The following is a 26,978-nucleotide window of genomic DNA, read 5'->3' on the forward strand; positions in this document are numbered from 1 at the left end:
GCACAGGGTGACTGGAGAAGGGCCTCCAGTTCTCATCAATACATCCAATCTGACTCTCAGAAACCCACCCCAGTTTCGTTGGTCTTGGGGTGTGAGTGGTGAGTGTGTATTTGTGCGTGTTTGGGGAGGAGGTGGTCACGTGACTTCCAGCCTCTCCTATCTGGGTACCATTTAAGCCGAGACCAGCCACGAGGGTAAATCAATGCTCCAAGTGACCACCTTGCCCCGGCCTTGCAAAGGGCTGCAGAGTCGAAGGCAGGAAAGGACGAACCGGGAGCATCCAGGGGAAAGAGGCGAGGATACCGCGCCCCTACTCGGCCACTGGGGGCCGCAGTCACCTTCAGCTTAGGGAGTGGGGAGACGCGAACCCTGCTGGCGGCTCTGGCCGCCGCTCCCTCCAGCGCGCAGCCTCCGCTGGCTCTGCCCTTAGCCCTGCAGCCGCGACCCGGGACCGCGAGGACGTGGCCTCCCCCGAGCTCTGGAGGCGCCCCGCTCGCGCTCTCCGGGCAGCAGCCTCCAGCAGGGTACCCCCTTGGCGCGCCTGCCGCGCCCCTGCCCGGGCCCGCCCCTTCGTCCCCAGGGCGCGCGCAGTCACTGCCGGTGCGCTCTGCCAGTCTGAGCGCCCGGGCAGGCGACGATGGGGAGGCCGAGCCCAGCTCTCTGCCGCGGGTTCCCCGGCCCTCGCTGCTCACTGCCCCCAAGCCCGTGACGCGGTGGCACAGGCCAAGACACAAAGCCCGAAGCTGGGTCCTCCCGGGGGCTGAGGCCACATCCTGGGGCGCCGCGAGCCCCGAGCCCCGGCGCCATGCGAGCTGGTGCTGGTTGTCCCCTGCCCAGGAGGAACCCGCGCGCCCGACCCGGCTGCCGTGCGACCGCCCCTGCCCCAGCCGCAGCCAGGGGGGCGCCGCGCAGGTGAGGGCAGAACCCCGACTTGGGGGCAGAGCTGCAGCCGCCCCAGCCCTGGGGAGCAGCCCCAGCAAGGAACCGGTGCCCGGGAGGCGGGGACCGTGGGCTCCGGAGTCTTCCCGAGGTGCGGCATCGGAGGCCGTGTGGAACACGCCGGAGAGGAGCGGGAGACCCGCGGGGCGGCGCGGACCCTGCTCCGGAAGCCTCGGAGGTAACTTCGTAGAGCCAGGGCGGGCGGGGAATGGGAGCGCACGCGTGCGTGTGTGTGCCAGTGCGCGGTGTGGGCGCCGGTGCCGGCGCGCCGGGTGTGAATCCACCTAACTCCCCTGGGCTTCGGATCCCTGAGGGCCGCCGGCCCTTTTCTGCTGCGCTCTGGGCGGCAGAGGAAAAGGTGTGTGTGGTGTGGCGGGCTCCAGCGAACCTGGTGGACGGATCAGGGACTAGGGAAGCGAAACAACGAAAAAGGACTATGCAGTTTGGGGCAAGTTTTCAGGGCTAAAAATTCGCTCCTAGAAAACGGCATTTTGAGGGTTAACTATACCAGCTGTGTATGCGAAAGGCCTGACACATACATCAGCGCTGGACTAACCCGACAGACGACCAGTGCGTCCAGTTCTCGGGTCGGGATTTCCAGTCACAACTTGGAATGGGAGCCTGATTCTTACTGAGGAGGTGGGATGTTCAACTTTCCCCTCCGGAAAACACAGAGGCCGGCCTGGCTGCGAGGGGGGCACTCACGTGCCGGTTAGCTCAGGCACAGGCAGCATTCCCTCACCTGCCTGCCACACTCCCTGGGGCTGCCAGGCTCAGCCAGAGTGTCACTTGCCTGATCTCCTGGGGTGCTGGAGCTCCTGGTGGCAACTAAGAAGCTTTAACTGTGACATTGCTCAGTCCAGCCTTGTTTTGCTGGAAGACTGTAGCATTGTTCAACTGTGAGTCTGCAGTGGAGAAAGTGGTTGAGGGCTCTGATACTCCTCTCAGTGGGGACTCAGTAACATTTAGTGAAGGCTTCCAACCATTTCTCTTGAGGATGGGCATTGTCACCAGGAGGAGGTGGCAGCGTCCATGCTGCCGCCCTCATGGCTGTGACTGGGAGCTTCACTGCTGGGCTTTGCTGTGATTTTATGCATGGCATGGAGAGCTGCCAGGAGTCTGGCAGAAGCGGATGCCGCCAGCTATGTACCCCTTTCTCCAGCAAACGGGCTGCTGCCCATAACTCCTCTCCCGGATGGAAACAGTGAGTAGATGCCCCTCCTTTCCCATGTCTGTGACCACCAGCATCAATGGATCCTGCCTGCAGGTAGAAGCCAGCAGACTGCTGTGATTACATGATGTCTTTTACAATGAGCTCCTGGCCATTGGGTCATTGAGAGTCTGACAGCAAGCAGTATTTTGGGTCCTGTTGAAAGCAGGGAAGGGGGTCAGAGACAATAGGTTGCCTGGAGCTGTAGGGACAGTTGTACAACCCCCTTTAATGGCCTTTCTTCTTGTTTATAAGAGGAAGGTGGAGCAGGAGACAGAAGGGAGTTTGCAGAAAGAGCAAAATTTAGAGATTTAGGTTACTGGAGCCTGGAGGGAAAGCTTAAATGTCTGATACATAAAGTCTGATTTTTGTTGTGTCTGTCTGAGAGATGTGTATAGATCCGGGACCATGTGATCATAAATGTCAGTTGCCAGGGAAAGACTACATCAGTTTATTTGCATTTCTGATGAGTTTGGTGAGGGAGTGTTCGGTGGCACTTAATACTTGGAAGACAAAGGTTTCTTTGTTGGTGGGGAATTCAGTTCTTTTTGAATTTTTACATATATAATGGCAATTTTTTTTTCCTGGCCAGTGCTATCTAGCAAAATTGCTGTGACTTCCAGCTCCTAAAAGCCTTTGTATTTATTAACTCAGATACTCCCTGTGAGACATCTCTGTGCCCATGAGGTTGAGATGTCTGCCTGCCTCTCTCCATAGCGCACAGAACTGGCCCGCTGTATCTCCCTCAGGATTCCCCCAAACAAGCTCTTTCTCAAATCTTGACAAACGTGAAGCAGAAACCAGGGTTGTAGTGAGGGCTTTGTGTCTGCTGGGCAGGGATGTGACCAATGAGAGAGGGAAGGGGAAGGCCCTGCTCTCTGCTCCAGCCCTGTGGCAATGTGTATTCTCAAACTGGCTGGGGCAAGGTTCCATGTTCCTCTGCGGCTCTGTTGCTGAAGCCCACTGATGACCTTTTCCTGCTGATGTGTGGATCTTAGTTTTTGGAGCTTACCTGCAGGCTCAGTGTAAATGAAAGGGAAAAAAAGAAAGAAAAGGAAAGAAAGAAAGAAAGAAAGAAAGAGAAAGAAAGAAAGAGAAAGAAAGAAAAAAGAAAGTGTGGAGTTCAGAACAGGCAGAGATAATTGGCAGCCAGCCTCAGGTGTGCTTCTAACTCATTACATGGTCTTGGTAAGCTACTAACTTTTCTGCATATTAATTTTCACCTGTATAAAATGAGAGAGCATCAGATCATTAATTTTCTTCCCTTTTCTAAGAGGAGAACCCTTTAGATGAAATCTTATGTGAAAGTTAAGCAGATGAAACTGATTAAAAAGTGGGGGAGGGGTCTGGAAGCCTGTTCATTCCCAATGTGATTTCTGAAGCCCCCTGTAAACCCCTAAGGGCTCCCTAGAGCACAGTTTGACAGTCACTGGGAGGCTTCTCTGTTTAATACAGCCCATTCCCTCTTGTGCCTGAAGTGAAATGCACAGGTGGGCAAAAGTAGGTTTACAGTTGTGAATATGTGAAACGGAGTTGATTCTTGTCTTACTATTTATTAATTATTGTATTATTTTCTTCTTATTGTTTGTTATTATTTCATATCCTTCCTTATGACTTATCTTTTAGGCCACGATGGCTGGTAATTTCACCTACTTTTGCCCACGCCTGTACTGTGGTTACCTAGTTCCGTGCGGTGTGTCACCTCCCTTTCTCTTGCATCTGACCCTCCCTGAAGGCTAGCTAAACCCCTGCAGCCTGAGCCCCCGGAGGACCCTCACCTTTTCAGCCCCAAGTCTCCTGAGTCGCACGCTGTGCCAGGCACACAGCAGGTGCTTAGTAAATGCTCACTGAATGGATGAGGAAAGGAGGAGGGAACATAGTTATCTTAACTGAACTGGGTCTGACGGATGGCTCCCCTACAACGGGAATCTTAGGAGGGCAAGGAATTTGATTTATTTGTTGCTCTGTGGCTAGTGCCCAGAACACTTCTGGGCACAGGCAGATTTTGGCTTGCTATAAGAAAATCTTTAAATGATTTAAAGTTGTTAAATAAAAACATAAGTGTGGTGGCTACTAACTCTGTTCATAAAGATTCTGTCTTTCCTCCTGGGCACGTGTAGGATGGCATTTCTCTGCTCAGTGGAAATTAGGTGTGGGGAGTGCTTTGCCTAGCTAAAGAAGTGTGCGTGGGAGCTCTCGTTAGCAAGTGCCTCACCCTGTTCTTCCTTTCCTCTGCTCTGCGAGGGGCTGCCTGCTTTGTCTGGGGGAAGGTGACATGGAGCAGAGCCCCCTGCTGACTCACACTGGGCCTACAGCATGGAAAAGAAAGAAACCATTGGTGTTTTAATCCACTGCAGTCTTGGGCTGCTTGTTGCTGCCGCATAACCGAGCCTAGCCTGACTTAAAGCGACACGTAAAAAAAGAGCTTAGAAAAATTCTGGCTTCGGATCAGAACCTAATGAGAGAGCAGTATCATCCAGGAAGGCCAGTGGTTGCCTAGACAGGGTTGAATGAGGATCTGGACCCAGATGTGATCACTGCACTGAGGCATGTGACTGTCATTTTTGCTGGCTGGAGAGCTCATTCAGTAGCATATCCAGGTCAGCCTTTTCGGGAAGGACCCATGATAACCAAAAGCCTGATAGATAAGTCATAAAGTACTGGCTTAATAGTTTAGTGGGAAGACAGTAAATCTCATAAATGTGTTCATTGATCAGGGGAAAATGCCCATTAGAAGCCAGATAATAAAAAATAAACTCCCTGGTGCGTTTAGACTTGAAGCGAGGGGAGTAAGTGAAGGAGCTGCAAGCCACTGTCACAGGGCTTTGACTGGCTGACGTGTCCTTCTTAATATAGACTTTTTAAACGAGATTTTATTTATTGATTTTAGAGAAAGGAGGAAGAGGGGGAGAAAAGGAGAAGGGAGGAGTGGGAGGCATCAACTCACAGTAGTTGTTTCTCATTTGTTCCTTGACCAGGCAAGCCCGGGGTTTTGAACCAGCGACCTCAGTATTCCAGGTTGATGCTTTATCCACTGTGCCACCACAGGTCAGGCTGACATACCCTTTTTTTTTTTATTAGAGAGAGAGGGAAGAGAGAGAGAGGGAGAGATAGAGAGAGAACAGGGGGAGGAGCAGGAAGCATCAACTCCCATATGTGCTTTGACCAGGCAAGCCCAGGGTTTCGAACTGGCGACCTCGGCATTCCAGGTCGACGCTTTATCTACTGCGCCACCACAGGTCAGGCCAGGCTGACATACCCTTTTTTATCCAACTTAGAGAGCTGCCTGCTGAGTGGACTGCACACTGATGCACATATCTCATTTAACACCATCCTTAGGGCGTGATTTGTTTGACACAATTACTGCATTTTTCCTGGTGCCCTGAGCGCCATTCCGGGCTCTCGGTCCCAGTGAGTTCCCGTGACGGCCTTTTCTGCCGGTTTGCCTGTGACAACAGCAGATTGCACAAGCTCTCAGCTGATGAGCCCTCCGCCATCGTCCCTACCTCGAGCGTCTTCCTCAGTGTATGTGCCCCTAGAGCCCTTTCCTCCCACCACTCCCTTCTCGTCCCCGGGAACGCTTTGACCTCTAGTGGCTCACGCACAGTGATTATTGTACTGCCACCTCTGAGGTGACGCTGGGGTTTTGAGAAAGAAAATTTTATGCAGGATGCTAATCATGCAAGTTTTATGGTTACTTGAGGAGACTTAAGTAAACACAGCTGAAAAAATAAATCAAAAAAGGTCAACAGGCCAATGGAGACTTGTGGGTACAAAGAACATGGGGGAAGCCTGGCTGACCAACAGTTGTGAGAAGGCCAACCAAGAGAAACAAGGGAAGGGCCTGTCTGCGGAGCTTGGATGAAGAGAACGGGAAGGCGCTTGTCAGCGGGTACGCGTGGGGAGCAGGTACTGAGTGGTGTGAGTAATGGGAGGTGGGCTTCTCCTGTGTTCCCCTCGCCATGGGGGTGCTTTTGCACTGTTCTGACAGACTCCGTGTTGGTCTGTCTCTCACTCTAAACCAGGGGTCCCCAAACTTTTTACACAGGGGGCCAGTTCACTGTCCCTCAGACCGTTGGAGGGCCCAACTATAAAAAAAACTATGAACAAATTCCTATGCACACTGCACATATCTTATTTTAAAGTAAAAAAACAAAACGGGAACAAATACAATATTTAAAATAAAGAACAAGTAAATTTAAATCAACCAACTGACCAGTATTTCAATGGGAACTATGCTCCTCTCACTGACCACCAATGAAAGAGGTGCCCCTTCCAGAAGTGCGGCGGGGGCTGGATAAATGGCCTCAGGGGGCCGCATGTGGCCCGCGGGCCGTAGTTTGGGGACCCCTGCTCTAAACTGTGAGCCCCTGGAGAAGTGGGGATGTGTTATTCGTTGTCGGTCCTGGTGATTGGCACAGTGTTAGGTACAGGTTGGGCAGTTCAGTAAAAGCTGTCAGGCGAGTGGGGGGACGGACGACGCTCCAGATGATTCGGAAGGCCCTCTGCAGGGGCGAGCTGCACAGGAAGGAACAGATCTGTAGGTCCTGTCCCCCACAACCTCTGTCTGAGTCAACAGCACAGTATGGTCCCGAGAAGAACCTCAGCGGAAAGATGGCGCCTAGAATGAGTGTGGGACTTCAGTCCTCTGACCGTCAGTACAAGGAACTCCACTTGAGAAGCATGGGAGACAACTGGAAATTTACTTAAAGAAGAACTGGCACAGGTCAGGGCTGCTGTGAGCTCTGGGAATGTGGGGAGAGAGAGACGGCAGTGTGACCTTCCATTCTTCCAGGGTTCCAAGATGTATTTCAGGATGATAGACTAGGAGAATCCTATTATCACCAGTTCCCTTTGACCTTGGCACCAGTCAATAAAGGGTCCTAACTGAGAACCGGGGCAAACCGGATCTTATGTTATCATCGGAAGCTTTTCCCTTCTGAGAAGGACTGCAGGCCTTCCAGTTCTGTTGGCTTAAATATGAGAAAGTGAAGAAGAGGAGTATTCCCTCTCCTCCTCCGTGTGTACTGGAGACCAAGGCTCCAAGCCCCCTGTGGTTGGCGGAGTAATGGTCCCCAAGGCTGTCCACGTCCTGATCCCCAGAACCTGCAGCTATGTTATCTCACATGGCAAAGGAGGCTTTGCGGATATGATTAAAGATGTTGAGATGGGGAGATAATGCCGGATTACCTGCTGGGCCCAATGGAATCACAGGAGTCTATCAAGTGGGAAGAGGAGGCAGAGGAGTCAGAGAGGGAGATGTGACTGCTGCAGCAGAGGACAGACTGATGTGATTGCTGGTTTTGAAGATGGAAGAGGAGGCCACGGACCAGAGAAAGCCGCTGCTCAGAACAGGGAAATGACAGGAAGTGGGCTTTCCCCTAGAGCCGCCTCAAGGATGCGGCCCTGCAGATACACCGACGCTAATCCAGCCACACCCATTTGGCCTTCTGACCTCTAGAGCTTGACCGTGACAAATCCGTGTTGTTTGGGGCCACCGCATTTGTGGTGATTGGTTACAGCAGCAGCAGGAAACAAGCACAGCACAACCTCTGCAATGATCCATATTGGCCCCTGTAGTGCAGGGAGGCAAGTGAGCTCGGCAGAACCAGAAGCGTCAGTGTGTCTGACTCCTAGGGAGCGTGGATGCCCTGGAAAATCTGATCAGCTCTTCACTTCGGTCAGTTTTTCTTGATTCTTAAAACTGGATCCTCTCTAAACTGGATCCATGGAGCCTAAAGGTTCCGCAGGCTCCAGTTTGGGAACCACAACAATGAAAGTTCAACACTGTCCCGAAAGCACTCTGGGCATTGAGACCACATTGTCATACCCAGTGATACCATAGCCACAGACAGGATCTAAAATTTGCATTTAGATTTTTCACTGAAATGAAAACGAAACAAAACAGAAAAAAAATGGCTTACCTCTGAGAATATATGGAAGGAGGGTCAGAAAAACTTTCCTGAATGAAGAATAAACCAAAAGATTCTTATGCAGTTAGGCATCATTTTTGCTTCCCTGGTCAAAACAAAAAATGGTATCTGTCTGTACCTCTCCATTCTGGCTGCCATCATTTGGTCCAAGGCCTATGCTCTACCCGGGAGGTCAAAGGTCAGGAGGCAGGCAGGCGTAGGCGGGATTCTAGGTGGAGAGAGGGCAAGTTAATGGAGCTCTTACCTCTCATTACTATTACTTCACTCCCAAATGGAACTTGAGCAATGCCTCAGCATTAGGAAGCTATTTCTGGAGGCATATTGATAAAGTAATCATTTTGGAACTAAGTATTATACCAGAAAAAATATACTAATAAATAATATATCTGTGCCTATTTTATAAAGTTGGCCTCAGTGGCCAACCACACGTGCCAGTTAGGCTTCTTAGGGCCTTTGCACACACTTTCTTCTGCCTGGGATGCTTGCTGGCTCTTCCTCAAGGTTTTTGCTCCCTTACCTATCTGGGGAGTTCATTCAGATGTAATCTTTTCCCTGATGACTTTTTTCTTTTTAATTAAGTGAGAGGTGGAGATATAGACTCCTGCATGCGCCCTGACCAGGATCCATCTGGCAAGTCTCCTATAGGGTGATGCTCTGCCCATCTGGGGCCATTGCTCCATTGCTCAGCAACCAAGCTATTTCAGAGCCTGAGGTGAGGCCATGGAACCAGCCTCAGTGCCTGGGGCCAAGTTGCTTGAACCATTTGAGCCATGGCTATGGGAGGAGAAGAGAGAGGGGGGAGGGGGGGAGAATCAGATGGTCACTTCTTTTGTGTGCCCTGACTGGGAATCAAACCTGGGACTTCCACACGCCAGGTCAACTCTCTACCGCTGAGCCAACTGAGGACTTTTTTGATCATCTTATTTAAAATCACATCCCCCCTCCACCCCTGCCCCTTTCTAACATTCTCCTCTATTTACTCTTTAGTACTTCCCATCTCATTTATTTTACATTGTACTTGCTTATTTTGCTTATTATCTGTCTCCCCAACCTAGAATATAATTTCATGAGGGTATTTTTTTGTTCTGATTTATATTAGCTACCATAGTACACATGCCAGTTACAAAATGAATATCTTTTAATGAATAAATGGATGTTTCCTTTGACCGTTAGTAACCTCTGAAGGAAGAATCGGCACGTTCCCTTTCTAGATGAGGAAACCACAGCTCAGAAGTAAAAATTTACTTCCCAAGTTTCCATGGCTGACATTTGCCTGCCAATCTTCTCCTCTTTATTTTTTTTTATTAGAAAATCACATATTCCGAACTTTTAAGTAACACAGATCTGAAAGAAAGAAAAAAAGCACCCGGAACAATTATTGTTAACGTTTCAGTTTAGAGCAGCGGATGTGTGTAATAGACCAGTGGTCAGCAAACTCATTAGTCAACAGAGTCAAATATCAACAATACAATGACTGAAATTTCTTTTGAGAGCCAATTTTTTTAAACTTAAACTATATAGGTAGGTACATTCTTTATCGAGGTAGCACCACCTGCACATGGTATTTTGTGGAAGAGCCACACTCAATGGGCCAAAGAGCCGCATGTGGCTCGCGAGCAGCAGTTTGCCGACCAGGGATATAGACAATTTGATATATTACAGTATATCCCTTAGAAGCCTTTTTTTTTTCACTTAGAAATAGGCCATTAACAACCAACCATGTCAATAAATCTATTCCTGCAACATGACTTATTAATGCAGTGTGGTATTTCATCATTTCCATTTACTACAATTTTTTATAATCCATTGGATGCAAAGGTTATTGCTGATTTTTTTTTCTTATAAACAACACTGAAGAGAAGATATTAGCAGCACTTTTTTTTTTAAAAAAAACACATATCTGATTATTTACTTTAGATAAATACTTAGAAGTGTGGATCTGTTTTACTTTAAAATTGTGTATATTTTCAGTTCCATTGCTGATCACTTCCTAAAGCAGTTGCACAAAGTTATACCTTTCCAATAATCCACACACACACACACACACACAGACACTGTGTGCACACACACACAGTGCACACATGCACGCACACACACACACACACTGTGCACACAAGTGCATGTTGTGGCAGGTTCACTGGGCCCCTAGAAGTTTCAGGCTGATGTTTCTCCCTTGCTCTTTTGAGCCCGGGCTTGGCTTTCACCAGATTTGGCTTCTGGTCACGCATTTCACTCTCAGTGTAATTTCTGTTCATGTCCCTCATTTCCTTGAATAGATTGAAGGGTGGTGGTGCCTCCCTCTCCAGGCCGTTGTGCTGTTCAAGATTCGTGTAAATCCCCGTGCATAGTGGGTGGTCAGGCTACCGTGGTTTCTCCCCCTTGTCTCTCCCTACCCCCAATCACTTTGCCACTCACTGGGGAACGCTTTTCCCTTCCTGGCATGAGATTGGCCTGGCGCTCCTTCCACAGCACCAGAGGCCAGGGTTGTAGCCAACCTGGGCCCCTAACCCACACTGGACTGCAAGGCGCCTCCCTTCCCCGCCCAGTTCCTCAGACGCCTCAGCTGTGAACTGGGAGCGCCCTCCCCGCACCACAGAGCAGTCTGGTCTGCGATGCCTGCCGGCAGCTGCACTCTGCAGTGGGGCCCCAGCACATTGTCACAAAGCCTAGAAATCCACTTCTCACCCAAGCCTCCCTCCCCCCTTATTCCTGTGGGTTTCACTGGCACGCTGTAGAAAATATACACAGAGTTTATGATGATTAATCGTCAAATGCACACACGCCATGGGGCACAGTGCCTACACTTGGCTATTCAGAAACCCCCAAATTTCAGCTTTAATAAAAAATAACTCGGCCTGACCTGTGGTGGCGCAGTGGATAAAGCATCGACCTGGAAATGCTGAGGTCGCCGGTTCGAAACCCTGGGCTTGCCTGGTCAAGGCACATATGGGAGTTGATGCTTCCAGCTCCTCCCCCTCTTCTCTCTCTCTGTCTCTCCTCTCTCTCTCTGTCTCTGTCTCTCCTCTCTAAAATGAATAAATAAATAAAAAATAACTTAGGTTTAGCATATCATTTATGTTTCTTTTATTCACTTCAGGAGTCATTGGGTCTTGGTTTTCCAACTTCGTTTTGACCTGGGATTAATCATTTTTCAACATGCAAAGTAGAATAAAAAGTTGAGGAAGCCACACAGGGAAGAGTCATGGGTTTTCTGGAAGTCCTGGCTCTGATTCTTGTTGTCCCCAGTTGCTCTCTTAAATTCTCCAAGCCTGTACCCTCATCCGTCAGAGTGCAGGCGCGACCGTGCTCATAGGCTGCGGCAAGAATTCAAAAAGACCATCCACAAAAGCACTTAGTGTCACTAAAACCCTGCAGCACGGTGTGCATGAGTTGAAGCTGCATTCGTTCGTCCTCCACTTTGATTTCTGTGCCCATGTATTTACTGGAAGCATAGGCATATGTCGGTGATAGGCTGTCCCTGGCTCTAACCAGAACTTCCTAGCGCAGAATGCCTTCATCAGACGGGAGTGGTGCTGGGGCAGGGCCCGGGGTGCTGCTCAGGCTGACATGGGTTCCTAGTGACTTATTCTGGGCAGACACAGAACCGCTCAGGGTTCTATTGCCTTTTCTATACACGAAAGTTCAAACCATGGTCTCTGCAGACATTCCTGGGAGGGCACAGGCCAGTGTGTATAGCAGCCCATCGGGACACAGCCCTCAGGACAAGGAGAGAACCATTGCTGACGGCAGCTGGAATTAAGACAAAGACACCGTTCCCTTAGGAAATGGACGGGACCTGTGCGGACTGGGTCAACTTCATTTATTTATTTATTTATTTAATTTAGAGGCAGGGAGAGAGAGACAGGAACACTGAGCTGCTCCTGTACATACCCTGACTGGAGAATCGAGCTGGCAACCTCTGTGCTCTGGGATGACATTCCAACTAACTGAGCTATCCAGCCAGGGTTTAATTTTTATTGATTTTCAGGGAGACAGAGAGAGGAAGGGGGAGGTGGGGAAGGGGTAGGGAAGTATTTCTGTTCCACTCAGTCGTGTATTTTTTGGTTGCCTCCCATGTGTGCCCTGACCGGGGATCAAACCTGTAGCCTTGTTGTCTCGGGATGACACTCTCAACCAACTGAGTTAACTTGGCCAGGGCTGAGTCAACTTTAAAATCAGTAAGTCAGCTGTCAGAATGCCTCTTCCAAGTAGGGTGTAACTGGGTAAGTTAAACACTTGCGTAATTTGATGTTTCCTTGTGATCTCAGAACTTGTGTCCATGTTTGTCAATGAGGAGCTTTACTTTCTCTTATGAAATTCTGTTAAACTTTTGGCTTGATAGTTTTAATTTGTCTATCCAAGATTCATTAATGGATCTTTGTTTTTCTATTTCAAAGTAAGGTTTATTATTGTTTGGTGATTACAAAGTAACACATATTCATTGTAGGAATTTTAGAAAAAATGGGCAATTATAAAGAAAAAATTAAAATTGGGCCCTGGCTGGGTTGATCAGTTGGTTAGAATGTGTCTCTATACACTGAGGTTGTGGGTTCGATCCCTGGTCAGGGCACATGTAAGAATCAACCAATGAATGCATAAATAAGTGGACAACAAATTGATATCTCTTTCTTGCCCTTCTTCTCTCTCTCCCTCTTCCTCTTTCTCTAAAAATCAATCCATAAATAAAAATTAAAGAAAAAATGACTTATAAAAATAAGAATGGTAAAAAGAAAAAAATAAGAATGGTGGTTGAATGGGAAGAGGCATGAGGGAAATTTCTGGGGCAATGGGAACACCCTAGATTTTTATATGACTTTGGTTACTATACATTGGTCAAAACTTCAGCAAATGCACATTTAAGATTTGTACACTTCATTGTACATAAATCTTATATTAAAAGAAAAACTATAAGCTGCTATTGAAGTTAGGATTATGATATGCATGATGAAATGTTTAGGGGGAAGTGTACACATATCTGCAATTTATTTGAAGTGCATTTTTTTTTTTGTATTTTTCTGAAGCTGGAAACGGGGAGAGACAGTCAGACAGACTCCTGCATGTGCCCGACCGGGATCCACCCGGCACGCCCACCAGGGGCGAAGCTCTGCCCACCAGGGGGAGATGCTCTGCCCCTCCAGGGCATCGCTCTGCTGCGACCAGAGCCACTCTAGCGCCTGGGGCAGAGGCCAAGGAGCCATCCCCAGCGCCCGGGCCATCTTTGCTCCAATGGAGCCTTGGCTGCGGGAGGGGAAGAGAGAGACAGAGAGGAAGGAGGGGGGGTGGAGAAGCAAATGGGCGCTTCTCCTATGTGCCCTGGCCGGGAATCGAACCCGGGTCCCCCGCATGCCAGGCTGACGCTCTACCGCTGAGCCAACCGGCCAGGGACGTTGAAGTGCATTAAAACAATAAGGAGGGCCCTGGCTGGTGGCTCAGTGGATAGAGCATCAGCCCGGCGTATGGACATCCCGAGTTCGATTCCCGGTTGGGGCACACAGGAGAAGCGACCATCTGTTTCTCTCCCCACCCCCTCCCCCTTCTCACTCTCTTCTCTGGTTCGAATGTGGCTCTGGGTGCTGAGAATAGTTCTATTGGAGCTTATTAGCCTCAGAAACTAAAAATAGCTCAGTATTGAAGTATTGGCCCCAGATGAGGTTGCTGGGTTGATCCCAGTCAGGGTGCATGCAGGAGTCTGCCTCACTATCTCCCCTCCTTTTACCTAAAAACAAATAAACAAACAGACAAACAAACAGCAAAAAAACCCAATAGGACGGCTTCATGAAGGCTTGATAAGAGATATCAATAGATGTGGAACAAAGCAGAGTAAAGTGTCAATCAATGGTAGAATCCAGATTGTGGGTACATGAGTGCTTACCATGAAATTCTTTCAATTTTACTGTATGTTTGCAAATTTGCATAATACGATATCGAGGGCCAAGTTACTAATTCAGAAAAAATAAACAAACCTATATTTACAATCCAAATGTAACCAGCGTTAACATTTTACCACATGTTATTTTCTTTCATTTTCCTTTCCAAGAATATATAATTAAGATCTTACTATATAAACAGATTTATTTTCATATTTTTTTCACTCAGCATTGTAGCATGGTTTTCTTTGGTCATAAAAGTCTTCATTTTGTAATTTTTAAATGAAGGTACAATTTGCACACTGTAAAATTCACACATTTTAGCATACAGTTCTGTGAGTTTTGACAGATGCATAACAGTCATGTAACCACCTCGGTGAAACAAATCCATCACCCCGGGAAGCTTCTCTAGGCTCCTTTGTAGCCAATCCTTGCCTGACATCCAGCCCCGGGCAGGCAGCTGGGCAATTTGTTCTCCAGAATGTCACTAACATGGAATCGTATAGAATGTAGCCTTTGACTCTGGCTTCCTCCACTCAAGCACAATCATTCTGAGATTCATCCATGTTGGTGCCTCCTATAGCCATTCCTTTTTATTGATGTCTAGTATTTCCATGTAAGGATATACATTAGTATAATTTTAATGTTTGTGAGATGTCATGTACATGACAACATGCTTCATCTATACATTTCCTTCTTTGTGGGCTGTTTAAGATGCTTTTTTTTTCTGTTGTAAATACCATCCTAGTGAACCTCTTTACGCATAAATCATTGTAATAGACCATGTCTTTAAGGTAAATTCCTGGGAAGGGAATTAGAAGGTCATGAGTTATAGATATTTTTAAAGTTCTTAATACATTTTTAATCATTAAAGAGTTTTTCCTTGCATTTCTTTATGAGGGTCACAACAAGCTCGACTTAAAATTCCACTGGTGTTTATAATCTTCTCCCTCCCCTCTCTTTTTCAATACTGTCGCTGTAGAATTGACTCGAAGTTTCAGCATAGTTGGCAAGCCTCTGAAATTCTGAATCATGGAGGCCAGTCAGGAAACCTCCCTCTTCCTGGTGAAGATGTTGGAGGAACTGGACAGCAAGCAAAATACCGTGTCCTACCAGGACTTGTGCAAATCCCTGTGTGCCCGCTTCGACCTGCCACAACTCGCCAAGCTGAGGAGCGTGCTTTTCTACACAGCTTGTCTCGACCCCAACTTTCCAGCCACATTGTTCAAAGACAAGATGAAATGCACCGTGAATAACCAGCAATCAAAGAAAATCATGGTGGCCGCGGATATTGTGACAATATTCAACCTGATCCAGATGAATGGGGGTGTGGCCAAGGAGAAGCTGCCCACTGGCCGGCAGAAGGGGCGCAAGAAGGAGGCGTCCTTCGAATCGTGCAGGTCAGACACAGAGGTCTGCAATGCGGCCGAGTGTGAGCCCCTGAACTGTGAGCTGGGCGAGAGGCCATTCAGCCAGGTCTACCCTGCCAGGCAGTCATCCAAATGCCGGAAGATGGACTGTAAGGACTGCCCACAGTTTGTCCCCATCTCTGAGCCCAACTTCTTGTTGGGGGTCAGCAAAGAGGCGAAAGCCCGCGCCGCCTCCCTGGACAGGCTGCAGGCCCTGGCCCCGTACTCAGTCGCCAGCCCTCAGCCGTGCGAGATGCAGAGGACCTACTTCCCTATGAACATCGAGAATGAGTCCATCTCCGATCAGGACTCGCTGCCCATCAACCAGGGCATCAAGGAGAGGTTCATCTCCAATGACGAGCCCTTTGTGGTCCAGTCCTGCGTCCAGAAAAGGAACATCTTCAAAGAAGATTTTCACAACCTGATGGCCGTGTCCCCTGGTTTGGTTGGCCCCACTAACAAGGCCGAAGCAGAGCACGGGGAACCCGAGAGCCGGAAGGAGCCCCACAAGACACCCTTTTTTAATCATAGCTTTGAAATGCCCTACAACAGCCAGTACCTGAATCCTGTGTATTCCCCTGTTCCTGACAAAAGGCGGGCAAAGCATGAAAGCTTAGATGACCTTCAAGCCTCCACATATTTTGGACCCACTCCCATGATGGGGACCCCAGAAGCCAGGCGTTGTCCAGGGAGGCCTAGCAAGCAGACGCCCTGGCCAGCCAAAAGCTGGAGCCTAAACACAGAAGAAGTCCCGGACTTTGAACGGTCCTTTTTCAATAGAAATCCTTCTGAGGAGAAGCTGCGCTATCCAGATCCCAGCAGCCAGAGCCCCGGCTTTCCGGCCCCAGACCAGCATCCGGCTTACCTCACACCCAAGGAGCAACAGGCAATGCTCCCCATTGGCTACCTGGCAAAACCCAACGGGCTCAAATCTAAAGAGATCTCATCTCCCATTGACCTGGAGAAGCACGAACCGGTCAAAAAGTTCAAAGACAAAAGCATCAGCTGCACTAGTGGGCAGCTCAGCTCGGACACCAGTAGTGTGGGCACCCAGACCGAACAGCATGTATTGGAGCCCAAGAAATGCAAAGATTTGTGTGCCTCAGGGCAGGCCAGGTACGGGGAAAGGCATGCCATGAAGCAGTCAGACGACGACTCAGAGGTCATCAGCGATGACATCAGCGACATTTTCCGATTTCTTGATGACATGAGTATCAGCGGCTCGACAGGGGTGATCCAGTCATCCTGCTACAACAGCACGGGGTCCTTATCTCAGCTTCACAAGTCGGACTGCGACAGTTCGCCAGAGCACAATATAACCAAGATCACCAATGGGATCCCTGGCAGCAAAGTCGAAAAGGGCAACCCGCCTGGAAACAGCCATCACTCAGAAGAGGAGCTGAAGACCAGTGTATGCAAACTGGTGCTCAGGATTGGTGAAATCGAACGGAAGCTTGAATCGCTGTCGGGTGTCCGCGAGGAAATCTCCCAGGTCTTGGGAAAACTAAATAAATTGGATCAGAAAATGCAGCAGCCCGAGAAGGTGAGTGTGCAGATAGATCTGAATTCCTTGACCAGTGAGGCTCCATCCGATGAGAGTGCCTCCCCCAGGATGTTCCGTGTGCACAGTGGCTCCCATGGGCCCAAACTGGAGAAAAGCGCCGACTGGTGCTGCTCTGATGCCAGCGGAAGCAACAGTGAAAGCCTCCGAGTCAAGGCATTAAAGAAAAGCCTCTTCACCAGGCCGTCCTCAAGGTCGCTGACGGAGGAGAACAGCGCCACGGAATCCAAAATCGCCAGCATCTCCAACTCGCCCAGAGACTGGCGCACCATCACTTACGCCAACCGTGTGGGCCTCAACGAGGAGATCAAAGACAGAGGCCCCGGAGAGAGCAAGGACTGGCATCGAAAATCTAAAGAGGTAATTTAAATTTAAGCTCATGTATCCTACCTAGCACAGCTTGGTGCATTTCCCACCCTTGGACGTGTCAGTAAATGAGAAACAGGTCTTCCCTTCACGTTCTAGCCATCCTTCTGGTGGTCAGGCTTCGGACGTCAGGACAGAGAGCACAGCACAGGCAGGCCATGTGGGGGTCAGCCGGGACGGGCGCGTGGTGCATGCTGCCGACAGCGGGTAGGAGTCCAGATCGTCAGAGAGCAGGGACAGTGGCAGAGCAGGCACGCGTCACCAAGGACATCTTCCTGTCCTTCAGACAGCGGGATGCGGGCAAAGAACACGAGGGAGATGATGTAGTCCTTCCATGGACTCCGTGTGTGCGTGGCATTCCTTTGTAAAAGTTTCAGTGTTTGCCTTCTAAGGCCGATAGATGATTGGTAAGAGAACAGGGTCAGCGGCACTTGTGACGATGTCTTCCTTTGCTTTGTGGATTCTTCCTGCAGGCTGTATGTTCCGCTCTTTTCACAGGAGCTGGAGCGTCTTGCACCTGTACAGCCACCGGGGTCTGTCACTTCCAGAGGGAGAACGCATGCGCGCGTGTGCGCACATACGCACACGCATGCTCAGTTCCCGCCTCATCCCCGCAGGGAGGAGTTGGGTCGGGGCACTCGTGGCTGCTCCTCTTCCTTCCGGCTGGGTCACAGTTCCAGCTGGTCGTGTATCTATCTCATTCTCTTCCTTGGTTAAAGGTCAGGGGAGGCCCCTGAGGTCCGAGGGGACCCAGTGTCGGAGAGAAGGCGGGCAGGCCGTGTGGGCAGACACAGAGCCAGCGGAGGAGGCTGGTTCTGCCAGTGGTGCCAAGAAACTTGGGAAACTGGGCTGTAAGGAAGTTTTCAGGGTAAAAGAGTAAATTTATGAAAGAGATTTTGTTCTGATTCCAAAGGAACCTCTGTTGTCTGTGCTGGTTACTGCACTGTCCCTCTCTAGCCACTTACAAGGTGCGATGTTGAGAGAAAGCCGAGCGTGACGTGGGCCGCTGCTCTGATGAGAGGCCCAGCTCCTCTGCTCACTATCCTTGTCTCTGTGCTGCTGGCGTCTGACCAGGCTCCTGGTGCCCTGGGGCTTAGTTCACATTGAAAAGGGGCCACTTAGAAGACACGAATAGTTAGGCACTTTTATAGAAATACCAGGTTAAATGGAACTAGCCATGCTTCTAATCTATAAGACGTCAAAGCCTTGCAAAACCAACAGAAATAGCCAGAAGTTTAAGAAAGTTCCACTTGAAGTGTCCAGCCCAAAGCTGCTCATTTTAGGCCTGAGTGATCCTCACTGTGTCACCTCCCAGTAGACAGCACGTGCCACCTCTGGGCTACGATCCCTATGGTGGTGCCAGCCCCACCTGCCATCTGAGCTTCTGTCCCACATCTCAAACTGCTCAAGGCTAGTTCCCCCGATGTCCAACCATGTGGCAACAGGTCCCAACCAGGCTTTTCTGTTCCTTCAAAGCCGGTGTTCCCTCTTCCTGTCCCCATTCTGGGGTCACCTTTGCATCCGTTCCTCAAGCTAAGGAGGCTTCTGCTCTGTGACCACCCTCGCTGGCTCGCTCACACCCACTTTTGCCTTCGACCCCGTGGGTTTGTCCCCTCGCTGTTTCCTGCATCTCTGCTTACCTTTCCCATTAATATTCATCCCTCTACGCTCGTCAGGCAGTCCCGGCCCTCACTGCACCCCGTCGGGGTCCGGGGCACACTTATAACTGATCTCTTTGCTTATCTCCCCCTTCCATCCCATCTCGCAGACCACCGCTGTGTGCACGTTCCTAAAACTCCACTCTTGGCTCTTTGTTCCAGTGACAGGTGTCAAACTCGTTGAGCCAGTGAGCTCCCCGTCCTCCCTAACAGGGCGGCTCTCTCTCCCCTAGACTGGGCCCTGCTCTGCCTTTGTGGGTCTGCCTGCTTTCCTCGGCAACGCCAGGCTCAGCCACCGTCACTCACTCGGTCAGGACTTGGGGAGCCTCTACCACGGCCAGGCCCTAATCCGCCATCAGACCTTTTCACCTGCTTCACTCGTCAAGAACGTCTTCTCCATGTGGACCTGGGTCCTGTGTTCCCCTCAAGGTCTCTTAATTCTTCAGCCTCTGAAATCTTTCCAAGGGATTAGTGCTGGTCTCTGGCCTCCAGCTCTCAGTCCTCTTTGTTCAGATATAGATTTCAATTTTTATTTAAAAACCTATCGTGTGTATATACTGACTGCCAAGTTAGAATGCAGGCTCCGCAGTGCAGGAGCGGTGAGGCAGGCACGCACAGCGGGTGAGCCTCCTGCTTAGAGTTCAGGCCAGGTTCAAATCCTGGCTGTCCCCCTTACTGGCTGTGTGATACTGGGTCAGTCTCTTAACCTCTCTGAGTTTCACATCCATCGTGGGGATACTGGTTACAACCGCAGCATGGCGTTGAGAGGATAAACTGAGATCATGCATGTTCAGCACTGAGAAAAGTGGTGGACACATAACCAGCTCTTGATGGACTGTGACTATGACAGCGGTGGCCATCTCATCCTTTCTGTTGGCATCTGCATCGCCCCCAGTTCTGTGCGGACCCAGCATGCCACGGCAGCTCTAGGATGGTTGGGTCGTGGTAATGAGCAGAATTGATAAAATCAGTGAAGCCTCTTAGAAGATACTTGGCTTTCATGAGTTAGAAAATAAGAGGCAGCCTCATTTTCTTGTTTGGGTTTGGCAGAATTTATGCTGCTGTCTCTGCATCCATGTTGGCATTCTTGGTGGTTTGGAAGCATAAATGTTGTCTGTTTTGGGGCAAGAGCCATGGGTCCGTTTTGCCGGAGGGTGGGCCAGTGCTTGTCCCAGCGCAGGGGTCAGATGCACATGCTCACACACTTCTACTTGATGGAGTATTTTGCTGGAGTGGGGGATTAAAAGACAGTCACGACAGTGCCCTGCCCTCAGAGGGCCCCCGGGCCTGCAGAGGAGACAGATAGGCATACAAGTGCTTACAGTTCAGCAGGTCAGTGTTGGCTGCAGGGGTCTGTCCACATCCTATGGAGTTGCGTAGGTGGGCAGTGACCGAGTCTCAGTGGGTCAAGGAGTGCTTCCTGGAGGAAGCAACATCATGTAGTGGTCTGAGGGCCTAAGGTAGAACTAGAAAGTATCAGGAGACCCCAGCCATCACAGGCTTCTGAGAACAGAGCGCCCTGCTATGCAACTCAAGGACTGTGAACGTCAAGTCACGGCCCGTTGTGTTGGGCACCTTCCCGCCTCCACGCTGCCGTCCAGGCTGCTCCCTGATCTTGAAGGTCACACAGATGTTTCTGAAAATCACGAGAGGCTCCCAGCATGCACTTTCTGGCTTGGCTTCTTTCAGAAAAGCAGCGTGGTTTTGGCAAGTTCCTGGAGAGAACGACCCTTGTCTGTTACTTCTCAGTACCAGGTACAAATTGAGAAAGGGGTGGGGGGCAGTAATGGTTAAGCAAAGATTCTCTGCAGCCAGATGGTGAGATTTCCATCGCAGCTCCACCCCTTGGCAGCTGTGTGCCCTGGAACAAATCGCTGAGTTTCTCTGGGCTCCATTTCCTTACCCGTCTGGGGCAGCGGGAGGCGGGGGGGGGGGGGGGTTGATAAGAGCAGGGATGGTGTGAGGAACTGATAGAGCCTCTCTTCCTGGCACAGGAATGGCTACTCCTAGTAGGACTGTTTACTCCTGCGTTTGTTTGTGGTTAACTGCACTGTGCTCCCTGGATGTCCACGGGGCCCAGCTGCACATGAACTCTGACAGCCCCTGTGCCCCTCTGCAGGTGGACAGGCAGTACGACACCCCCCCACAGCACCACCTGCCCAAGCAGCCCAAAGACGGCTTCCTGGTGGAGCAGGTGTTCAGCCCGCACCCCTACCCCACCTCCCTCAAGGCCCACCTGAAGAACAACCCTCTGTACACGGACATGCGGCTGACCGAGCTGGCCGAGGTCAAGCGGGGCCAGCCTTCCTGGACCATCGAGGAGTACAAGCGGAATGCAGGCGACAAGGGCAAGCTGACAGCCCTGGACCTGCAGGTGAGCATCCGGCGGTCCCGGGGGTGGGGGGGTGGGGGCTGCCATGTCCTACAGATGCAGGAAGGGACCACAGTAGCTCAGACCAGCCTGCGCCCTCACCACTGTGCTCCCTGGCCTCACCGTGGAATTCTGAACTTTCTCAGAGCAGAAAGTTGCACAAGGGGATTGCTGTTCCATTATATGTTTGTAAACACGTAGCAGCGGGGATGCCTCCCTGATTTGTTCATTTAACCACCTGATTTGCTAACAATCTGTTTAAGACTCCATACCAAGCACAGGTTCTCATGTTTGCTCACAAGACCTGAGCCAAACTGTTCCATGAAATACAAGCTGATTTCTCCTTCTATATGTAGCACGTGGGATAAGCATATTGTGGGAGCCAAGCTATGGACTATGTTTCCATACGGAGCAGCCCCAGGTAAGAGCCTCACTGAGCTCTGCGGGTGCTGATGTGCCTGGAGGGCGTGTGTCTGTTCTCCGCAGGCAGGGCCGCGGTGTGGTCACACTTTCATTTTCGTGGCAGCTCCACCTGCTTCTTTTCCCACCATGTCTGTCTCCGCATCGCCACTGGAGCACAGGAAGCACTGGTCCCCACCAGTGGGCCTAGCTTTGTGGGCAATGAGGCCACAGTCCTAGTGAGGCCAGAATGATGTCACTCACAGAGAAACTGGAGAGACATGGGGGGGGGGGTTGGTGGCAGGTCATGGAAACGCCCTCGCTGTGAGGCAAAGAGCCTTGCGGGAGGTGCCGTGTGGTGCATGTGGGTGCCTTGGCCACGCCACCTGGGCATTCCCTCACCTGCCTGAGCTTCGGTTCCCTCACCTGCCAAATGGGTGTAATAATACATAACTTGCAGAGTCATTGTGACAACTGAGAGGAAGATATTTAAGCTGCCTGGCAGCAGGGAGGCGCTGAAAAGGCCCTTAGGGACCAATTCAAGGATGCAGAGATCGGTCAGGACAGCAGGGTGCCCTGACAGCAGTCTCTGTACTGGGCATGGTGGCCTGCCAGGCAGGACTTACAAATGAGGACATCGAGGCCCCGAGAAGCTCAACAACTGCTCCAGGTCAGATGAGTCTAAAGCCATCCTGGACCACCCAAAACATGCCTTCTGCTGCCTCTCCCCCAGCTCAGCTCTCTGTGGGTGACAGTGTAATGAAGCTTCAAGTCCCCAAAATGACTGCAGTGACAGCATTATGGGCCCTGCAGCTCTGGTCAGACCCTGAGAGAGAGGATTGGGTTGGCAGCCACTCCTCATCCCTCTTGCCTCCTGCATGCAATGTCCCCTGAGTACTGCATGTCACTTGTCCCTTCAGGCCCCTTCCTCTCCTGTCACTGTTCTTCTGCAAGGCCTGGCTCCTCCTGCAGGTGGGTCCCCGTTTAGCTCTGCCATGGTGTCACACTGCTCTCCGTGGGTATCAAGTGAGTCAGAGAGGACCAGGGGGTGTGAATGGCTCGACCAGTGGAATAATCACACATTTCACCAGTATCAGGATGACGTGGAAAAGAGTCAGGTTAAATGAATGAGTCATAGACAGAGAAACAGCTCTTTAAAGTTCTGGGAGATCTGGCCCCTGTGGAGATACTCAGTTTTAATGTGCCAGTTGTTGCAAACACAGAGACAGAATTCTAAAAAGTAAAGGTAGATCTTCAGATCAGAGAACTTTAGGTGACATTACTTAATAATGTGAAGCACAGGCCTTGGCTGGGTGGCTGAGTGGATAAAGAGTCGACCTGGTGCACCAGAGGTCATGGGTTCGACCCCTGGTCAAGGCATGTACAAGAAGCAGTCAATGAGTGCACAACTAAATGGAACAACTAAGTGGAACGAATGCATGCTTCTCTCTCTCTCTTCTCTGTCTCCCTTCCCCTGTTTCTCTCTATTCCTCTTTCTCTCTCTCTCTCTCCCTTCCCCTTTTTCTCACCATTCCTCTTTCTCTCTCTCAAATCAATGAAAACAATTTTTTTTTACAGAGACAGAGAGAGACAGACAGAGGGACAGATAAGGACAGACAAGCAAGAAGGAAGAGAGATGAGAAGCATCAATTCTTCATTGCGGCTCCTTTGTCTCCTTAGTTGTTAATTGATTGCTTTCTCATATGTGCCTTGACTGGGGGGAGGATACAGCAGAGCAAGTGACCCCTTGCTCAAGCCAGCAACCTTGGGCTCAAGCTAGCGACCGTGGGGTGATGTCTATGATCCCATGCTTAAGCCGATGACCCTGCGCTCAAGCTAATAATGAGCCTGCGCTCAAGCCTGCAACCTTGGGGTTTCAAACCTGGATCCTCTGAGTCTCAGTCTGATGCTCTATCCACTGTGCCACTGCCTGGTCAGGCTGAAAACAATTTTTTTTTTAATGTGAAAGACAATGTAGCCAGTTGCACAAAATGCCAGAAGCAGAGAGCTCAGTAGCCTCACGAGGGTGTGGGCAACACAGGCAACAGGCACCGCCTAGTTTTCAGAAACTCAGGCACCAGCTTAGGGCAGTGGCAGCATCTGGACGATCTCCATGGGATCCCTGGTGTCCACCTGAGGGCGCGGGGGAGGGTGCGGCCCTGTCCCTTTCCAGCAGTTGGGAGGCCTGATCAGAATTGAGTGTGCTTGCCTGGGTCCCTTGAAACCTTGGTGTCATTAGAGCTCGCTACTATTGAAGTACACCTAATTAAGAATACTTTATTTCACAAGCTGACTCCCAACCCATAAAGTGAGTATACCTATGGAAGGAAGCCAGTTTCCTTCTATCTGATCTGGAGGGAACAGCACAAATCTGATGTGTGGTTTACACACTGTTGACCTCGGGGGCCGGGCTTGGGCAGCTGGGGAGATGGGGCCGTTCCAGCCCCTGTGGCCAGAGCCCGGCTTCCAGGTGCCAGGGCAGGGGGCGAGGCGAGTCTATCCTCCCACCTGAACCCCACTAAATATGCCCGTCTTGGGTCTATCTCCCCCTATGAGTGTCCATTAAATTGCCCAGGGGGCCGGACAATGCCAAACAGAACTTAGGAGAGTGGAGCCTTGGCTGAAGCACGAGGAAGACACGTGTTCTAACAGCAGAGCAGGGCCACCGCAGAACTGCTCTGGGCAGCTCCAGGGACCCAGCAGAGGCCAAGGCTGAAGGGGCAGAGCACCCTGTACTGTAAGGACTTTCCATTATTAAGAGTGACCGGTTTCTCATGATGAGCATCCCGGGTGGCCAGCACTGCCTCTCGTCTTCCAGATAACAACGTGTAAACGTTGTGCCCCAGTGTGGAAGAACGACCCCTAGTCCCATTCTCTTCTCATTGTGCAGTGCTGTGCGGAACACACTAGAACAGCAGTAGCAAACCCTTGGTGCAGAGGGCCACGTAGTAAACGCTTCAGGCCTGCGTGGGACGTACAGGCCCCGTCTCAATGGCTCCGCCCCGCCACTGCCGCACAAAAGCAGCTGCGGACAGTTTGCAAATGAGCGGGCGTGCCTGCGTTCTGATAGAATTTTATTTTTGGACACTAAGGTTTGGACTTCATATAATTTTCACATATTAAAAAATATTATTCTTTGATCTTTTTTTCAACCAGTTAAAAACGTAAAAATCACTTTTAACCCCGGGCTTACCTGGTTAAGGCACATATGGGAGTTGATGCCTCCTGGTCCTCCTCCCTCCCTTCTCCTTCTGTCTCCTCTCTCTAAAAAAAAAAAAAAAAAAGTCACTTTTAGTTCATGGGCTGTGCTGACAGGTAGAGAGAGGATGGATTTAGCCCATGGCCATAGTCCTGACCACAGTGCTAGGAGACCATTAGCAACAGAGGAGCAATAAGGCGGCCAGAGGGGTTCACGGCATGAGGGACATGAGGACCTGAGTGTCCCAGCAGGAGGTGTTGAGGAGGGGACGGTTTACTATAGTGAGGGCAGGGTTTAGAGCAGCAGATGTGCCCAGGCACCCGCTCCAGTGAGAGGCTGCTGCCGCCCTTGGACCTGAAGGCCAAGGCGAGGGAGCTCTGAGTCCTGAGAGCCACAGTTCTGGGTGCCTGATGGGAGCTCAGCCCCTGAGCCAAACTGCAGACCATCGGGGAGGGTCTGGGGATACACACCGTCTCTACTGGCTGAAGCCCCTGGGGAGGTCAGGGCCAGTCCATGTGGGCCAGTCTCCGGGGGAGCAGAGCGAGGTGGGAACGAGCACAAATGGACCTGGGAGGATAGGCAAAGAATGACCAGCATGGGTTTGAGTCATCAATATTCCCCTAGTGACATCATATGACTGAGTTTGTGAAGGGTTGATTTTATAAACTTTGTGTGTAGTGTGTGTGTGTGTGTGTGTGTGTGTGAGAGAGAGAGAGAGAGAGAAAGAGAGAGAGAGAGAGAGAGAGAGAGTGTAAACAAGCCAAGAAAATCTTCAGACGACTATTTTGTGTGGGTTTCAAAGATTTAGGTAGCCTTACTTGGAACTGCAATGTGTTGTTGCTTTTATGTGACACATATTATTAAATGCTTGCCATAAAATGAGACCGCTGCCTTTCTTTATGGAAATAGATTATCACCATCCACAGGGAATGGGAATCACGGGCCAGTCAGGTTAAATGCAGTATTTCTCCTGCAGGCAGTTCATTAATCCCAGGAAGCCCAGGAGACAAATGTGGCCCGGGATCTCCCTCTGGGGATGTGCGCCCAGCAGGGTGGGGACCCTGCAGTGGCCTGACCTGCTCAACAGCTGTTTGAAAAATATTTTGTGTTTGGTTTAAATTGTTTATCTGGGAAGCCTTTGGTTTTTCAGTCGACACTTTTCCGAGGAACCAGGGACTGAATCAGAGCAATGGGACGGGCTTGCTTTAGACTGCTCCATTCTCAGGGAGTGTTCGTGGAGAGTATTTTTCAGTGACTTCCTGCTTCCCCTGCAGTGGGGCCAGCCTGTTCTGGGTCGTGTGCCCTTGAATTTCAGTCTTGTGTTTCTTAGCCCTGTTTTGCTTGCCTTCACACAGGAGGCCCTTAGGTCTCCTGGATCAGAACACGAAGGCGTTTGTAGTAAGGGAGGGGGAGGTACCTTCTGTGCTGTGTGGGAGCCTGAGTCCTTTGCAGCCTGTCTCAGGTGGGGGCTGTGGGCAGTGCTGGATGCACGGTCATGTCTAACGCAGCTGCAGACCACCGTTTGGTGTTTCAGCAGGGACGACTGTCAGGAGGTCTCTGACCTGCTTTCAAGTAGTCACTGTATTTCAAACCTTTCCTCTTTGCTTTTAGACGCAAGAATCTTTAAATCCAAACAACTTAGAATATTGGATGGAAGATATTTACACTCCGGGCTACGACTCATTACTAAAACGCAAGGAAGCGGAGTTCAGAAGAGCCAAGGTCTGCAAGATAGCGGCTCTGATCGCCGCTGCCGCGTGCACCGTCATCCTTGTCATCGTCGTGCCCATCTGCACAATGAAGTCGTGAGCCCAGGGACACAGCGTTGTGCACCGCTTTGAACTACTGATGTCTTTCCTCCATAGTTTAAAATCATGTGGCAGTGTGTTGAAACAGATGAAATAGTGGAGGCTTTTCTGCAAACGCTGATGATGGTCTTCAGAAAGCATGCATTTTAGAGAGAAATCGCCTACCTGTGAGCTTTGACTTAATGATACTCAGATACATTTGCAGACACGCATTAGCTTTTCCTACCAAAAGAATGTAACGAACTACCAGTGATACAA

The 26,978-nt window shown here is 50.4% G+C and overlaps 1 protein-coding gene across 4 annotated transcripts; it reads left to right on the plus strand.

The window, feature by feature from the left end:
- The first annotated feature begins 290 nt into the window (after positions 1-290).
- On the plus strand, positions 291-26,978 carry MINAR1 (membrane integral NOTCH2 associated receptor 1). 4 transcript variants are annotated; one of them, XM_066240597.1, is made up of 4 exons: positions 291-1,117; positions 14,932-17,279; positions 21,063-21,317; positions 26,524-26,978. In XM_066240597.1, the coding sequence occupies exons 2-4, from the start codon at positions 14,982-14,984 to the stop codon at positions 26,719-26,721; spliced, it is 2,751 nt and encodes a 916-aa protein (XP_066096694.1). In that variant the 5' UTR covers positions 291-1,117; positions 14,932-14,981; the 3' UTR covers positions 26,722-26,978. The 4 variants fall into 4 exon arrangements, with proteins under 4 accessions (XP_066096694.1, XP_066096698.1, XP_066096697.1 ...); XM_066240601.1 differs by lacking the exon at positions 26,524-26,978 and adding an exon at positions 21,671-21,735; XM_066240600.1 differs by lacking the exon at positions 291-1,117 and adding an exon at positions 2,076-2,143.

This window comes from Saccopteryx bilineata, chromosome 7 (genome assembly GCF_036850765.1).
Source record: "Saccopteryx bilineata isolate mSacBil1 chromosome 7, mSacBil1_pri_phased_curated, whole genome shotgun sequence".
NCBI classification, from domain to species: Eukaryota; Metazoa; Chordata; class Mammalia; order Chiroptera; family Emballonuridae; genus Saccopteryx; species Saccopteryx bilineata.